Source organism: Pimephales promelas, chromosome 15 (genome assembly GCF_988280905.1).
Source record: "Pimephales promelas chromosome 15, fPimPro1.hap1.1, whole genome shotgun sequence".
NCBI classification, from domain to species: Eukaryota; Metazoa; Chordata; class Actinopteri; order Cypriniformes; family Leuciscidae; genus Pimephales; species Pimephales promelas.
This window is the reverse complement of record NC_142783.1, coordinates 471,590-489,315: the sequence shown is the minus strand read 5'-3', so window position 1 is coordinate 489,315 and position 17,726 is coordinate 471,590. Positions and strand designations below refer to the sequence as shown.

The following is a 17,726-nucleotide window of genomic DNA, read 5'->3' as shown; positions in this document are numbered from 1 at the left end:
TTCTCTTGGCCTCGTCTTTGAGAGCGAGATCCAGTTAATCCTCAGGTGCTCCTGGCCTTGTCTCTCAGAGCAAGATCCAGTTTAATCCTCAGGTGCTCCTGGCCTTGTCTCAGAGAGTCAGATCCAGTTTAATCCTCAGGTTCTTTTGGCCTTGTCTCTTAGAGCGAGATCCAGTTAATCCTCAGGTTTTTTTGGCCTCGTCTCTCAGAGCAAGATCCAGTTTAATCCTCAGGTTCTCCTGGCCTTGTCTCAGAGAGTCAGATCCAGTTTAATCCTCAGGTGCTCCTGGCCTTGTCTCTGAGAGCAAGACCCAGTTTAACATGCGTTAATAAGATTACGTTAATAAGTTAACTAGATGGGCGGTGCTTTCGAGTCAAACAAATACGCTTAACGCTCTAAGAACCGGTACCTGCTAACTCTTTCCTCGCTATTTACTGAATTTCTCGTCAATCCATGTCTTACTGCTGTTTGGTAGGGGTCGCTGTTATGCATCTTTTGAAAGAGTGTAAGGCCAAGAAGAAGAAGAAACCAGAGATAAAGGCCCTGTCCCAAATTCCACAATTCATCTGCATGTTCCATTGCGGTCGATATGCGCCCTCGATTTGCACTTTTGCCTAGCATGCACTGATGTGATCTCCGCAGCAGACTTCTTCCCGACAGTCAAAGCGGCATTATGTCCGGAAGTGCAGACTCATAGGACGACTGTGAGTGTTTTGGGTGGCATTTGGGACAGGGCCATAAAAGAGCTGTGTCTTGCTCAGGGACACTTTGGTGTCTCACAGTGGATTCGAACCTGGGTCTCTCACACCAAAGGCATGTGTCTTATCCACTGTGCCATCACCACCGCCCTATTTTTAATCTAGTGGTTAAATGAGACCGCCTTGATGATGTACAGTGTATCCTGAAAGTATTCACAGTGCTTCACTTTTTCCACATTTTATGTTACAACCTTATTCCAAAATGAAGTTTGAAAATCGTTGCTAATTTATAAAAAAAAAATAACAAATCACTGGTGCTTCACATTGCCACCTAGCCGTCTGGAGTGCATACTACATTGAATTTCACACACTTTTGCATCTTCATATGCACGCAGATTTCCCACCCATAACGCTCGTCTAAACGCAGAATGAAAAGTAATAACGCAATGCCACTTTTGCGTTTTCTCTTCAGATCATTCCCGTGTAAACATAGCCTATATAAGGTCCCACAGTTAACAGTGTATGTCAAAGCACAAACCAAGCCATGAAGTCCAAGGAATTGTCTGTAGGCCTCAGAGACAGGATTGTATTGAGGAACAGATCTGGGGAAGGGTACAGAAACATGAAGATCCCAATGAGCACAGTGGCTGCCATCATCCGTAAACGGAAGAAGTGTGGAACCACCAGGACTCTTCCTAGAGCTAAGCAATCGGGGAGAGAAGGGCCTCAGTCAGGGAGGAGACAGAGAACCCGATGGTCACTCTGGCAGAGCTCCAGAAGAACAAACATCTTGCAGCACTCAACCAATCAGGCCTGAGAACATTCTAGAAGAACAACCATCTTTGCAGCTCTCTACCGATCAGGTCTGAGAACCTTCTAGAAGAACAACCATCTCTTCAGCTCTCTACCGATCAGGCCTGAGAACCTTCCAGAAGAACGACCATCTCTGCAGTTCTCCACCAATCAGGCCTGAGAACCTTCCAGAAGAACAAACATCTCTGCAGCTTTCCACCAATCAGGCCTGAGTACCTTTCAGAAGAACAACCATCTCTGCAGCTTTCCACCAATCAGGCCTGAGAACCTTCCAAAAGAACAACCATCTCTGCAGCTCTCCACCAATCAGGCCTGAGTACCTTCCAGAAGAACGACCATCTCTGCAGTTCTCCACCAATCAGGCCTGAGAACCTTCCAGAAGAACAAACATCTCTGCAGCTTTCCACCAATCAGGCCTGAGTACCTTTCAGAAGAACAACCATCTCTGCAGCTTTCCACCAATCAGGCCTGAGAACCTTCCAAAAGAACAACCATCTCTGCAGCTCTCCACCAATCATGCCTGAGAACCTTCCAGAAGAACAAACATCTCTGCAGCTTTCCACCAATCAGGCCTGAGTACCTTTCAGAAGAACAACCATCTCTGCAGCTTTCCACCAATCAGGCCTGAGAACCTTCCAGAAGAACAAACATCTCTGCAGCTTTCCACCAATCAGGCCTGAGTACCTTTCAGAAGAACAACCATCTCTGCAGCTTTCCACCAATCAGGCCTGAGAACCTTCCAGGAGAACAAACATCTCTGCAGCTTTCCACCAATCAGGCCTGAGTACCTTCCAGAAGAACAAACATCTCTGCATCACTCCACCAATCAGGCCCGAGAACCTTCCAAAAGAACAACCATCTCTGCAGCTCTCCACCAATCAGGCCTGAGAACCTTCCAGAAGAACAACCATCTCTGCATCACTCCACCAATCAGGCCTGAGAACCTTCCAGAAGAACAACCATCTCTGCATCACTCCACCAATCAGGCCTGAGAACCTTCCAGAAGAACACCCATCTCTGCAGCTCTCCACCAATCAGGCCTGAGAACCTTCCAGAAGAACGACCATCTCTGCAGCTCTCCACCAATCAGGCCTGAGAACCTTCCAGAAGAACAACCATCTCTGCATCACTCCACCAATCAGGCCTGAGAACCTTCCAGAAGAACACCCATCTCTGCAGCTCTCCACCAATCAGGCCTGAGAACCTTCCAGAAGAACGACCATCTCTGCAGCTCTCCACCAATCAGGCCTGAGAACCTTCCAGAAGAACAACCATCTCTGCATCACTCCACCAATCAGGCCTGAGTACCTTCCAGAAGAACACCCATCTCTGCAGCTCTCCACAAATCAGGCCTGAGAACCTTCCAGAAGAACGACCATCTCTGCAGCTCTCCACCAATCAGGCCTGAGAACCTTCCAGAAGAACGACCATCTCTGCAGCTCTCCACCAATCAGGCCTGAGAACCTTCCAGAAGAATGACCATCTCTGCAGCTCTCCACCAATCAGGCCTGAGAACCTTCCAGAAGAACGACCATCTCTGCAGCTCTCCACCAATCAGGCCTGAGAACCTTCCAGAAGAACGACCATCTCTGCAGTTCTCCACCAATCAGGCCTGAGAACCTTCCAGAAGAACGACCATCTCTGCAGCTCTCCACCAATCAGGCCTGAGAACCTTCCAGAAGAACGACCATCTCTGCAGCTCTCCACCAATCAGGCCTGAGAACCTTCCAGAAGAACGACCATCTCTGCAGCTCTCCACCAATCAGGCCTGAGTACCTTCCAGAAGAACAACCATCTCTGCATCACTCCACCAATCAGGCCTGAGAACCTTCCAGAAGAACAACCATCTCTGCATCACTCCACCAATCAGGCCTGAGAACCTTCCAGAAGAACACCCATCTCTGCAGCTCTCCACCAATCAGGCCTGAGAACCTTCCAGAAGAACGACCATCTCTGCAGCTCTCCACCAATCAGGCCTGAGAACCTTCCAGAAGAACAACCATCTCTGCATCACTCCACCAATCAGGCCTGAGAACCTTCCAGAAGAACACCCATCTCTGCAGCTCTCCACCAATCAGGCCTGAGAACCTTCCAGAAGAACGACCATCTCTGCAGCTCTCCACCAATCAGGCCTGAGAACCTTCCAGAAGAACAACCATCTCTGCATCACTCCACCAATCAGGCCTGAGTACCTTCCAGAAGAACACCCATCTCTGCAGCTCTCCACAAATCAGGCCTGAGAACCTTCCAGAAGAACGACCATCTCTGCAGCTCTCCACCAATCAGGCCTGAGAACCTTCCAGAAGAACGACCATCTCTGCAGCTCTCCACCAATCAGGCCTGAGAACCTTCCAGAAGAACGACCATCTCTGCAGCTCTCCACCAATCAGGCCTGAGAACCTTCCAGAAGAATGACCATCTCTGCAGCTCTCCACCAATCAGGCCTGAGAACCTTCCAGAAGAACGACCATCTCTGCAGCTCTCCACCAATCAGGCCTGAGAACCTTCCAGAAGAACGACCATCTCTGCAGTTCTCCACCAATCAGGCCTGAGAACCTTTTAGAAGAACGACCATCTCTGCAGCTCTCCACCAATCAGGCCTGAGAACCTTCCAGAAGAACGACCATCTCTGCAGCTCTCAACCAATCAGGCCTGAGAACCTTCCAGAAGAACGACCATCTCTGCAGCTCTCCACCAATCAGGCCTGAGAACCTTCCAGAAGAACGACCATCTCTGCAGCTCTCCACCAATCAGGCCTGTATGGTAGAGTGGCCAGACGGAAGCCACTCCTCAGTAAAATGCACATGACAGCTCGCCCGGAGTTTATTAAAGGCACCTGAAGGACTCAGACTATGAGAAACAACAACTGAACTCTTTGATCTGAATGGCAAGTGTCATGTCAGGAGAAAACTCAGCCCCGCTCATCACCTGGTCAATACCATCCCTACAGTAAAGCATGTTGGAGGCAGCATCAGCTGTGGAGATGTTTTTCAGCAGCAGGAACTGGGAGCCTCATCAGGATCGAGGGAAAGATGAATGTCCTTGATGAAAACATCCTCTGGACCTCAGACTGGGGCAACGACCCTCAGCACACAGCCAAGATAACACAGGAGACTCCGGGACAGCTCTGTGAATGTCCTTGAGTTGCCCAACTAGAGCCCAGACTCGAACCCGATTGAACATCTCTGGAGAGATCTGAAAATTGCTGTGCACCGACGCTCCACATCCAACCTGATGGAGCTTGAGAGTTTCTGCAAAGAAGAAAGAGAAACTGCCCAAAAATAGATGTGCCAAGCTTGTAGCATCACACTCAAAAAGACTTGAGGCTGTAATTGGTGCCAAAGGTGCTTCAACAAAGTATTGAACAAAGGCTGTGAATACTTACGTACTTGTGATTTATTTTTTTTTTATATATATATATAAATTTGCAAAGATTTCAAACAAACTTCTTTCACATTGTCATTATGGGGTATTGTTTGTAGAATTTTAAAGGTTTTGACAAAAACACAATTTTCTCAGCTTATTGTTGTTTGTTATTCATTCAACAAAATATTGTAGGGGCCATCAAAGTTTTGTGAAAATTCTAAAAAAATGTTGGCGCTTTAAAAAATGTTTTTAAATGATGACGGGGAAACCCTTTTCATCCAAAAATCATTATTCTGTCATTGACTCACAGTCATGGTTTGTCATGTTTGATTACCAACATCCTTCAAAATATCTTCTTTAATGTTCCTTAGAAGAAAGAAAGTCCTGCAGGTTTGGAACTACGTTGAGAGTGAGTAAATAATGGCAGAATGAAGATTTTTCGGTGAACTATCCCTTTAAGTTCCTCGCTCGGTTTGTTTCTCCGGAAATTAAATAATTTAAAAAAGAAGACATCACTCAGGGATTTTTCCCTAAAGCATCGTTAGCCAACTATGGTCGCAAGTTCCGTTGTTATCAGCAGTTCAACGAGTCGATGTTTCCTGAAACCATCGTTCCAACAAACATTTGCAAACAGCATCGCAGAGGAGTGTGTGTGAGCGACGGTATCGCAGAGGAGTGTGTGTGAGCGACGGCATTGCGGAGGAGTGTGTGTGAGCGACGGTATCGCAGAGGAGTGTGTGTGAGCGACGGTATCGCAGAGGAGTGTGTGTGAGCGACGGCATCGCGGAGGAGTGCGTGTGAGCGACGGTATCGCAGAGGAGTGTGTGTGAGCGACGGTATCGCAGAGGAGTGTGTGTGAGCGACGGTATCGCAGAGGAGTGTGTGTGAGCGACGGCATCGCGGAGGAGTGTGTGTGAGCGACGGCATCGCGGAGGAGTGTGTGTGAGCGACGGTATCGCAGAGGAGTGTGTGTGAGCGACGGCATCGCGGAGGAGTGTGTGTGAGCGACGGTATCGCAGAGGAGAGTGTGTGAGCGACGGCATCGCGGAGGAGTGTGTGTGAGCGACGGTATCGCAGAGGAGTGTGTGTGAGCGACGGCATCGCGGAGGAGTGTGTGTGAGCGACGGCATCGCGGAGGAGTGTGTGTGAGCGACGGTATCGCAGAGGAGTGTGTGTGAGCGACGGCATCGCGGAGGAGTGTGTGTGAGCGACGGTATCGCAGAGGAGTGTGTGTGAGCGACGGCATCGCGGAGGAGTGTGTGTGAGCGACGGTATCGCAGAGGAGTGTGTGTGAGCGACGGTATCGCAGAGGAGTCTGTGTGAGCGACGGCATCGCGGAGGAGTGTGTGTGAGCGACGGTATCGCAGAGGAGTGTGTGTGAGCGACGGTATCGCGGAGGAGAGTGTGACGGCATCGCGGAGGGAGCGACGGCATCGCGGAGGAGTGTGTGTGAGCGACGGCATCGCGGAGGAGTGTGTGTGAGCGACGGCATCGCGGAGGAGTGTGTGTGAGCGACGGTATCGCAGAGGAGTGTGTGTGAGCGACGGCATCGCGGAGGAGTGTGTGTGAGCGACGGCATCGCAGAGGAGTGTGTGTGAGCGACGGTATCGCAGAGGAGTGTGTGTGAGCGACGGTATCGCAGAGGAGTCTGTGTGAGCGACGGCATCGCGGAGGAGTGTGTGTGAGCGACGGCATCGCGGAGGAGTGTGTGTGAGCGACGGCATCGCGGAGGAGTGTGTGTGAGCGACGGCATCGCGGAGGAGTGTGTGTGAGCGACGGTATCGCAGAGGAGTGTGTGTGAGCGACGGCATCGCGGAGGAGTGCGTGTGAGCGACGGTATCGCAGAGGAGAGTGTGACGGCATCGCGGAGGAGTGTGTGTGAGCGACGGCATCGCGGAGGAGTGTGTGTGAGCGACGGTATCGCAGAGGAGTGTGTGTGAGCGACGGCATCGCGGAGGAGTGTGTGTGAGCGACGGTATCGCAGAGGAGTGTGTGTGAGCGACGGCATCGCGGAGGAGTGTGTGTGAGCGACGGTATCGCAGAGGAGTGTGTGTGAGCGACGGTATCGCAGAGGAGTCTGTGTGAGCGACGGCATCGCGGAGGAGTGTGTGTGAGCGACGGTATCGCAGAGGAGTGTGTGTGAGCGACGGCATCGCGGAGGAGTGTGTGTGAGCGACGGTATCGCAGAGGAGTGTGTGTGAGCGACGGTATCGCAGAGGAGTCTGTGTGAGCGACGGCATCGCGGAGGAGTGTGTGTGAGCGACGGCATCGCGGAGGAGTGTGTGTGAGCGACGGTATCGCGGAGGAGTGTGTGTGAGCGACGGTATCGCGGAGGAGAGTGTGACGGCATCGCGGAGGGAGCGACGGCATCGCGGAGGAGTGTGTGTGAGCGACGGCATCGCGGAGGAGTGTGTGTGAGCGACGGCATCGCGGAGGAGTGTGTGTGAGCGACGGTATCGCAGAGGAGTGTGTGTGAGCGACGGCATCGCGGAGGAGTGTGTGTGAGCGACGGTATCGCAGAGGAGTGTGTGTGAGCGACGGCATCGCGGAGGAGTGTGTGTGAGCGACGGTATCGCAGAGGAGTCTGTGTGAGCGACGGCATCGCGGAGGAGTGTGTGTGAGCGACGGCATCGCGGAGGAGTGTGTGTGAGCGACGGTATCGCAGAGGAGTGTGTGTGAGCGACGGTATCGCAGAGGAGTCTGTGTGAGCGACGGCATCGCGGAGGAGTGTGTGTGAGCGACGGCATCGCGGAGGAGTGTGTGTGAGCGACGGTATCGCAGAGGAGTGTGTGTGAGCGACGGCATCGCGGAGGAGTGTGTGTGACCGACGGCATCGCGGAGGAGTGTGTGTGAGCGACGGCATCGCGGAGGAGTGTGTGTGAGTGACGGTATCGCGGAGGAGTGTGTGTGAGCGACGGTATCGCGGAGGAGAGTGTGACGGCATCGCGGAGGGAGCGACGGCATCGCGGAGGAGTGTGTGTGAGCGACGGCATCGCGGAGGAGTGTGTGTGAGCGACGGCATCGCGGAGGAGTGTGTGTGAGCGACGGTATCGCAGAGGAGTGTGTGTGAGCGACGGCATCGCGGAGGAGTGCGTGTGAGCGACGGTATCGCAGAGGAGAGTGTGACGGCATCGCGGAGGAGTGTGTGTGAGCGACGGCATCGCGGAGGAGTGTGTGTGAGCGACAGATCTCGAGCTGTGGTTAGAACCAGAGTTTGTGCATTCAGTGCAATCTGGATCTTTTTTTTAGAATACTTACAAAAGTAATTTACATCTTTGAGTTTGTCAAAGGTTTTATAGCGTAGTTTTTGAAGAGTGTGCGTGTGTGAACGAGCTCTAGTGCGTAAGAACGAGCCAATGATTGAATCTGGAAATACAGCGAAATAACTGAGGAGAATAAGAAATAGTGCTCAGATGTCTGTAATTTATAGCAAAGCATCTCGCATTAATTCCATCTCAGACAGATTCATTAACAGCAGTTATTACTCCAACACATGCGTGACATCATCAACCAACATGCTTGAACGACCCATTTGTGATAACATGGTTTCAGGAAACAGTCGCTAGTTGATTAACTGTATCGTACTACGGTAGTTAAGCGAATTACAGCTGTACGGGACACACACACCCCTGGCTGATGAATCAGTCATGGTTTGACCACTGTGAGATTATCAGCAGAAATCCGTCGTTCTGTCTACTGACATTGCCAATAAAAACTTCATCTCTAGTTACTGGAGTCATATCTAAACTCAAAGTCTGCCATCGAATGCTTTAATTTTACAATTACAGTTCAGTGTTCTGTCAGTCAGAGCGCTCAGACTGGAGAACGACTCGTACAGTAGGACAGCTGAAGATGTGTTTGCACCGCTAGTGTTTCATTATATAGACTTTAGATGCATTTAGAAGCCGTAATGTCTCGGTCTGTCCGGAGACGAGCGCTTGTGAAGCTGCACGAGTCTCGGTTTGGGCTGTGGAGAACGGGCTGCTCATTCGCTCATCTGCTTGTGTTTCAGATCTGGGGCAGGCCATATTTTACACCACAACATGCCTTCTGCCTTTCCTTAGTGATGATATTCTCAGCACGTTACCCTACACCATGATCTCCACTTTAGCCACCTTCCCTCCGTTCCTGCACAAAGACATCATAGAGTACCTGAGCACATCCTTCCTGCCCATGGCCATCCGTGAGTATACGCGCCAGAGAGGCTTCTGCAACATCATGGGACGCTCGTGCACTGTGACGTGAGGACATGTGTTCTGTGTTGCAGTGGGTTCGACCCGAAGAGAGGCCGGCGTCCCAGCGTATGTCAATCTGTCCGCCTCGTCCATGCTGATGATCGCCATGCAGTACACCTCGAACCCAGGTACATCCGCACCCATCAGCCTCAGGGCACGTCTCTATCCCAGTGCAGCGTTTCTGGACACTAAATGTTGTGACTGTTCCTTGTCTTCAGTCTACCACTGTCAGCTTCTGGAGTGTCTCATGAAATACAAGCAGGAAGTGTGGAAGGTATGGATCGGTTCTTCATGTCTTTTTGGAGATTTCTCCAAAAGCACTTCCCACTGACTCCGAGATGTGTTTTTAAAGGATCTTCTGTACGTCATATCGTACGGCCCGTCCCAAGTCAAACCCCCGGCGGTTCAGATGCTCTTCCACTACTGGCCCAACCTCAAGCCTCCGGGTGCCATCAGTGAGTACAGAGGTCTGCAGTACACAGGTGAGACCTCTCCGCATGAGGGTTTACACGCTCAAACACACACACAAAGCCTTACGCAGGAACGTCTGTGTTGAGAATAGACATGCACCGATATGACATTTCTCAGCCGTTATTCTGAATATCTGCCGAGACCCAAATAATGCTGCAAACTCTACCGGGAACCCTCTCTTATGGTGCACTGTAATAGCAGTAGCAATTAACAACAGAGGTATTATATGTAATATTATAAATAATAGATGTAATAATTACACCCAAATAAAAGCTTGAATGTTTGTAACTCAGTTGCACATATAAGGTAGTTTTCATAAGCACTTGTCTTTATGGCATTTTTCTTCAAACATTCATATATAATTAACAGTAAATAAGCTCTTTAGTGTTTTTTATAGCTAACCAACGGGTGACTTTCCTGAGGAAAAGGCCACGATAACTGATAATTGTTCGCAAGCTGTTTCATTGTCATCTTTCCACAGTTGGAACACTGATTGAGATAATACATGAGACATGATACAGATTTCGGTTAGTTGTACTATACATTTCAACTGGTATTCATGTATGTTTTTCTAGACATTCTCTAGACATTTTCTAGACATCTAATTTGTATTAACACGTGCCCTCTGCGCTACAGCGATCTCACCTCACATTTCAGAGTGTCAAAATGTCATTTATTGTTTGAATTTCCTGATAAAATGGACAGAATTTGAGAGATGACTCTTTTGTAGTAACAGAGCACAAAGCTCTTGCGATTACTGGATCAGAGGCGCGCTACATATATTGTTTAGTATAAAGAATTACTGCAGATCTCACTTGACCTACGGCTGGTTCATAGGGTCAAATAAAGCATGCTTTTATGTAGCCGTTTGTCACATTAACTTAATTCAACTTAATTAACACCCTTATTAAAGACGACAGATTTTCTTAGCGATAGCCAATAGTGAAAATAATAGCTTTTATTGGCCGATACCGATTATACATCGGTGCATCTCTAATGCACAATTATTCTGGGGTTTTAATTAATAATTATTATTTAATTAAAATGATTTTATTGTCATCAGTGTTTCATTGAGGAAATGTGAATAACAAATATTGATTAGGTCTTGATTAAGTTTTACCATTCGGCCAATAGATTAGGAACGTACATCTCTGAAACTGCAGATCCAGCTCACTCGTCTCTTCTCTGAGACATGGAGACAGTTCTCGGGTCAGTGCACTGTTGACCCGAGAACCGTTCGAGAGAGTTCGGTTTAGGAATCAGAATGGTTTGTTCCAAAGAAGAGTCGCTAGCTCAGCATTATCATGACTAGCATTACTCGTTAGATTGTGGGATGTGTTCGAGAGTCACGGTGTTGAATAGAGACGCTCTCATCTGATTCAATCTGACGTGGAGAACTGGTTCAAAGATTCACATTCTGAAGGATGTCTTGTTCACCAACTGGACGTCCCAGTGACTGACCTCCTCCTCCTGATATCTACACGTGTTTTTTTGTGCGTCCTGCCACAGCCTGGAACCCCATCCACTGCCAGCACATGGAGTGCCAGAACTCGATTAACAAGCCGGCTGTGAAGGTACTGTAGCTCTTCACCTCTGTTTGTGTTACTGTAATAGTCTAATATATTGAGGGTTTTGTGGGATTGTGGGTTTTTTAGGGAAGGATTGTGTGAATGAGTGGCTAAGACTGATTGAGACTTAGCCTGGGAAAACACAAGGGCTTAAAATGAATAAAGACACATGAGCTAGAATCAAGAACCTCAGAATAAAAGCATGCACATCCCCAGAATCAGGACACAAATACACGCAGGAAACGATTGATAGATTTTCCCAGTAAGCCTTTGCTCAGTGCAGTCGAGAGCCGGAGGAGACGAGCTGGAACTCGATTACCGAGAGCTGTGAACATCATGAACGTGAACATCATCCTTCACAGAGACACTCTCCACAAGATATTACAAATCAGCAGTCACACGCTGTAACAGAGCTAGAAGAATTATTATGATCATCACAAACCTGCAGTGATGATAATTACTGTACTGCTGTGTTACTACGTATGGTCACTTCCCTCAGCAATGCTTCATTTACACCGCAGTGAAACTGCCCCCCAAAACAGAAGATGCACTAATGGCGCTTTTCCACGACACAGTACCAGCTCGACTCGACTCGGCTTTGTTTGGTTTTCCACTGTGTGAAAGTTATACCGGTTCCTGCTTTCGGTACTTTTTGTGTATCACCTCCGGCGAGGTTCTGACCGAGCTAAGGCGAGCCGAGGCGATAGGTGTCTGGCTGTGGTGTGTCTGTGGTCTGTGTGTTTGGCTCTGGTGTGTGTGTTTGGCTCTGGTTTGTCTGTGGTCTGTGTGTTTGGCTCTGGTGTGTGTGACAGTGTGTTCGTGTCTTCTAGATGTGCATCGACCCGACGCTCTCGGTGGCTCTGGGAGACAAGCCCCCGCCGTTATACATCTGCGAGGAGTGCAGCCAGAGGATCGCTGGGTGAGCCGGCTCATCTTGAGGGGTCACGGGGGGCAAGATCCTTTAGAAAAGGGTTATTTGATAGCACAGTTACAGAGAGAGAGGACTGGGGATCTCAATCACTGTTAATTCCGTAGGTTAGGATGGTTAACTTCAAGTATAATACACAATAGCAGCAGTTGACCAGACAGTCAACTTTACGAAGGACCCGTCTGACGGTACATTCACTGCAGACGCTGTGACGGCACTGGTGCAAACTGGAGAACAAGACGATTTTGCAGCTTGGATTCAATCCTTGCAACAGGGAAGGAAGCCCTTTTGAGCCCTTATGTTAAACTCAACAAAACTCAGGCAATATTTGATTCTGTATGTAATTTTTATCAGCCTTGGAAAGAGAAGCAGTTTTCCAGCTCTTATTAGATGGTCAGCGTCAGAACTTCAGAGAAGGAAGTAAATGTGAGAATGTGTGTGTTAAGGTTCCTGAAGTTCTGTTGTTCTTTCACAGCGATCACGCCGAGTGGCTCGTGGACGTGCTTCTGCCGCAAGGTCAGTATCAGAGCGTCTTGGTTACGTATGTAACCCTCGTTCCCTGAAGGAGGGAAGGGAGACGTAGTCATACTTTTAAAAGTACATTTACTTTTTAAACAGCCAATGCACATTGGGGTGTGAGATCTGTATCGACTACGTCTCCGTTCGCTCCTTCAAGGATCAAGGGTTACACACGTACCCGAGATGTTCCCTTTCAGTCACTCACGTTCAACTTCAAATCAGCAAGAGGAACCGTCTCTATCGCATTCTTCGCCAGTAGGACTGTGATCTCTATGCACATGATAGGGGCATGTTCGCTCAACACCGAAGTGTAACGAACACCGAGTCTGATGGTACGAAGGCACCAGCTGGACTGGTTGGGAAGCACTCTCCAGGCTTCCACAAACCGGGTCAGGGGGACCAGAGGCTCCACAGATGTACCCGTGGTGGGGCAGCGCCTGAGACGGGCTGGGCGGTGTGCCTGCGGCTGGCTCCACACTGAGGCGTGGGTGGAGGACCTGTGGAGGCCCAGCAGAAGCGGCGGCAGGAGGACACCCTCTGCGACAAGCAGGTGGAGGAACTCCTACCAGCGGCGGGGTGGAGGCAGCAGTGGGCCGCCGGGTCGGGATCTGCCGGATGGCCTCCGTCTGCGCTTCGGCGCAGTTCTCCACTGTGTCTTCGAAGATCCCAACCTGGGAAATTGGGGAGTCTAGGAACCAAACCTTGTCCACATTTGCCATATCAACCAGGCTGAGCCAACAATGGTACGCCTGGACCACCAGACTGATCGCTCAAGCCACAACGCTTGTGCCCCAGATGACCCAGTCTGTTGCAGTGGGGAGCTCACTCAAGAGCGCACGGTCTAGGCTACCCTTGTGCATGTCCATGAGTGCCTTGGCCCGATAGACCTGTAGCAACCCCACGGCATCCAAAAAGGGAAGCAGTTTGCAAGCTCAGCCCGTAAGAATGGCCGAGAACTCACAGGCCTGAGAGGAGATGAGGATCCCCCATCCAAGAGGCGGGCACCGCCGGACACAGGTGTGCCACGACTAGGGTTGGGTATTGGTTGGGTTTTATCCCATAATACTACCTACTCTGTATTTTTTAAACAGTTTTGGTGCTTAAACGGTTCTTGAAACGGTACTTAAGAAAATGAAACTGCACACAATTTGTCAATTTTAAATCTTTAAACAATATAAATATAGGTAACAAATGGTAATAATAAATAAACCAATATAAAATAAAAATTCACATTTACATAATATCAAATGAAACTATTGTATCAAACAATGTAATAACTGGAGATATAGAGATTACTACCAAGGTAATCTAATATCGACATGGCTACAGGTTCCCATTTTTTGTCTGCTTGAACCAGTCATGTAAGTTATCAGGTCATTGTACTAGTTTTGCAGCGCTTAGCTTGGCGAGTTTGGTATTTCGTTCCCACTGCGTCTTAGCTAGTAAGCTTTGAGTAAACCTATGAAAAAGAACGTCTCTGGTTACTGGTGTAACTCATGTTCTCTGAATTGGGAACGAGACGCTGCCTTCGCTGCCAAACTCCTCGCGCTGCCGACAAGCTTCCTTTTTCAGCAGAGAAATCTGAGGAGCAGATGATGCGCGCGCTAATATAATATGATGACGTGATCGTTAAGATGGCGTCCGCGGATTGGAGCGAATCGTTATTCTATATGGGCTTCAGACAATCGTTCTGACATGTAATTTTACACGTGAAATGCAGCCAAACCTAGGAGCGTTTTGTTTTCGGCATCTCCATTAATCCCCTCGCTATCAGCAGACGTTCCAGGAGTCTCCCGCATATTGATAACGGCTCCCTGATGCCCGCAAATAAGTTGAAATCTCCTGGAATCTAGAGCGAGCAATAGTGAGAATAGTGACTCTTCACTGCTCCTCCGCCAAGAGTAGTGAGGAGGGGCTCTATATGGAGCTTAGAAAAAAGAAAGGCACTGGTCCGGCGGGCTGAGAACCAGCGCACCCCGCCCCGAGAAAACAATCATCCAACCGAAACTGAGCGGGACACGGTGGAGGATTCCACTCGAGCCGACCGCCTCGGCGGCCCGTTTCAGCATAGCTGACATTTCTGGATCTGGCTCAGGAAACGTTACACTCCCAGAGAAAGATAACGCATCTCCATGGGCCAGCTCACCCTCCGATGCTGCTATCGCCATCCTGTCCTCTGGGGGACTGGTCGGTCCATTACAGAGGGACCAGCTCGCTCATTGGGGGACTCCACCGGCTGCGGTGTGTGATGGAGGACTCTCGAAGCGCCGACACACTCGCTCGTTGTAAAATAACACTCTTCAGAGACATCGACAGGAAGATTGATCGGCTCCGAAGCGAAAGACAGCTGGTGCGTGCATCCACTTCCGTATTTAAACCCGCGCCGCGAGATGCAGATCTCACAAGCCAGTGTGCATTGGCTCATTTAAACAGTACTGGAAGATGACAGGCTCCCTAGGCCTGATCCCAATCGACTATGTCAAACGCGAGCAACTGAAAGGGAAGTATATCGGCACACACTCATCCTGATATCACTGAAGAATCAGTCTTTGGTCATATAGAGCCAGTGTGAGCTTCTTTCTTCTGAACATGAGAAGATACTTGGAAGAAAGTTAGGGACCAAACAGTTTCGACATTCTTCAAAATATCTTCATTTTTCTGTGTTAAAAGAAAGAAAGTCACACGGGTAAATGATGACAGAATGATCAGTTTTGTCTAAAACAAGGATATGTTATAGAGTATTTTTATAAACCCAAAGCTCAAACCTACAGAGAGATGCATCAGTTTCTCACATCACTCTTGTGTTACGCTTTCCAATAGATCACATTAGTTTTATGAACTGTCAATCAAAAACACATTTTTTCATAATTTATTGATCTGGGTTAATGTCACAGTTTTTTCCTATTATTTCTCAATAATAGGTCACTTTTTCAAAAGTCTTCACACACTGAGCAGAACAGAAGTGTATGTGGGCTAAACTGTGGATCATTGATCATGTCTTTGGCACAAAATGCATTCAATGACTACAATCCTTCATATTACTTTATTTTTTCACTTTCTCTGTATTCCTACAGGTTAATCTGCACATGCTTACATGCTGTCTTCAAAACTGTTAAACTTAAGTTCAAAACAATAACATAATACAAAACTGAATAAGACAGCATTTTGCCACATTTCTGCAGTAATATTGTAATGAAATATATTTCGAATCTAAAAATTAAATAGTATAAAAACAATTGGACCAAACACAGCTGATTGCTGTTGTATCTGTATCGGTGGATGGTGTGTAATTTTTGCACTTTAGAAGAATGTGTTGATCTGAGACATGTACGAAGTGCTTTTGTACCTTTAGTGTGTTTTGAATGTGAAATGAACGGCTGTGCCGAGCTGAAAGCTGCTCAGGAGAACTGTGTGAAGAGTTAAAGTGACCTAAGGATTGAGAAATGTGTCCTAGTGATTGTAAAAAACTGTCATTTATAATTCATTGTTAATTCTTGTTCGTTGGATGTTAACTGTTAATGTTTGAATGTATTAGGATCTGTATGAAATAGATGAATAAATGCTGTGATTATTAGTGGATGTCAAAGTGAACATATCTTATCTTATTCTGCTCTCGTATTGTAACGATGTCCTCATGATTTCCCCCTCACAGCTGAGATTTCTGCTATATGTCAGAAGAAGGTAAGAGGAATATATGTGTGTGTGTGTGATTATTAAGCTTATGTTTATTCTTGGTTTTAGATACAGTCTGAAATGGACAGTGAAATGTCTATTGTATGATTTTGGTCAAGCAAACATGGCTATCTACCTCAGCAGAAGGAATGAGATCGAAGAGTCCTTAGATTTGGAAATAAACAGTGTTTTTTTCAGGATGGTGAAAGCTAGATTGAAAGTTGATTTTGACACTTACAGTACTAGAGGACTTCATAAACATTTGGTGTTTTAAAAATGTTTCACGTTCTGTTGTGGAGAATGTTGTGTGAGTTAAATCTTTTGAGTTAAATCATGCTCATTTATTTATTTATTTTCCTGTGTTTTGGAAATAGAGTTTTTTGTGTTGTAGAAAACACTGTTTTGAAAATATAAAGAGGAATATAAAAACACTCTCTCTCTCTCTCTCTCTCTCTCAGAACTGCAGCTCTCACGTCCGGCGCGCTGTCGTCACCTGCTTCTCGGCAGGCTGCTGCGGTCGCCATGGGAACCGGCCGGTGCGCTACTGCAAGCGTTGCCATGTGAACCACCACAGCAGTGAGGTGGGGGCGTCGGCGGAGACTCACCTGTACCAGACGTCACCCCCGCCCATCAACACGCGCGAGTGCGGCGCGGAGGAGCTGGTGTGCACCGTGGAGGCCGTCATCAGGTCATCTCACGCTGCTGTCACTGAGAGCACTCTCACTCACCCCTTTTCCACCAAAGCATTTTGAGAGCCGGTTCGGAGCCGGTGTCTGCGCGCGAACCAGTTCTTTGCGTTTCGACAGCTAAAGAACCGGTTCTCGGCCAGGAAAACTGGTTCCAAAGCGGGACAACTCTTTGCTGGACTAGAACCGTTCTTTTAGCACGTCATGCTTACGGCGGGGGCTGGCCGGGTTTAGATGTGCTCTAAACATCTTTTCTGACCATGATATAAGATCGCAAAGCCAGGAGAAACATTTGCAGAAACACGATGTAGTGATTGTTATGCTTTAAATTGGCACAAGCGTTTCTATTTTTTAGTTATTTTTTATTTTTTTATCGAAAACATTATAAGCAAAGAAAACGGTCACAATATAGAACAAATAAATGGAATGAAAAAAAAAGACAAGACAGGGGTACATAGGCTAAATCATCAGAAAAGATGACATATCAAAGGAAAAGATTAAAAGACTTACATATTTTAATTGTTTTTGAAGCCTTCTTGGTACACGAGTTGGAGATAATCCCAAAGTAATGTTGTACTTGCAAGCGTTTCTAGCAAAGAGGAATGGCGACGTACACAGTGACGCAAGGACGTCGTTCCCTGGGCGCTCTAGTCAGTGGAAAAACAAACCAACTTTGAACCAGCACCAGTTCCGAACCAGTTCTTTTTTGGTGGAAAAGGGGTTACTCAGGCCTTTCTTTATTTCATACCGCTACAGCACTGTTAGGAAAC

The 17,726-nt window shown here is 48.0% G+C and overlaps 1 protein-coding gene across 2 annotated transcripts in view; it reads left to right on the top strand.

Moving 5' to 3' along the window:
* unc79 (unc-79 homolog, NALCN channel complex subunit) overlaps positions 1–17,726 on the top strand; it is a 63,816-nt gene that overhangs the window by 9,932 nt on the left and 36,158 nt on the right. For both annotated transcript variants that reach the window (XM_089119995.1, XM_089119994.1), the window contains exons 4-12: positions 8,890–9,060; positions 9,145–9,240; positions 9,331–9,386; positions 9,465–9,594; positions 11,093–11,157; positions 11,982–12,070; positions 12,555–12,595; positions 16,251–16,279; positions 16,729–16,958. In XM_089119995.1, coding sequence (XP_088976121.1) covers positions 8,890–9,060; positions 9,145–9,240; positions 9,331–9,386; positions 9,465–9,594; positions 11,093–11,157; positions 11,982–12,070; positions 12,555–12,595; positions 16,251–16,279; positions 16,729–16,958 — 907 coding nt within the window. The remainder of the gene's footprint in view (positions 1–8,889; positions 9,061–9,144; positions 9,241–9,330; positions 9,387–9,464; positions 9,595–11,092; positions 11,158–11,981; positions 12,071–12,554; positions 12,596–16,250; positions 16,280–16,728; positions 16,959–17,726) is intronic.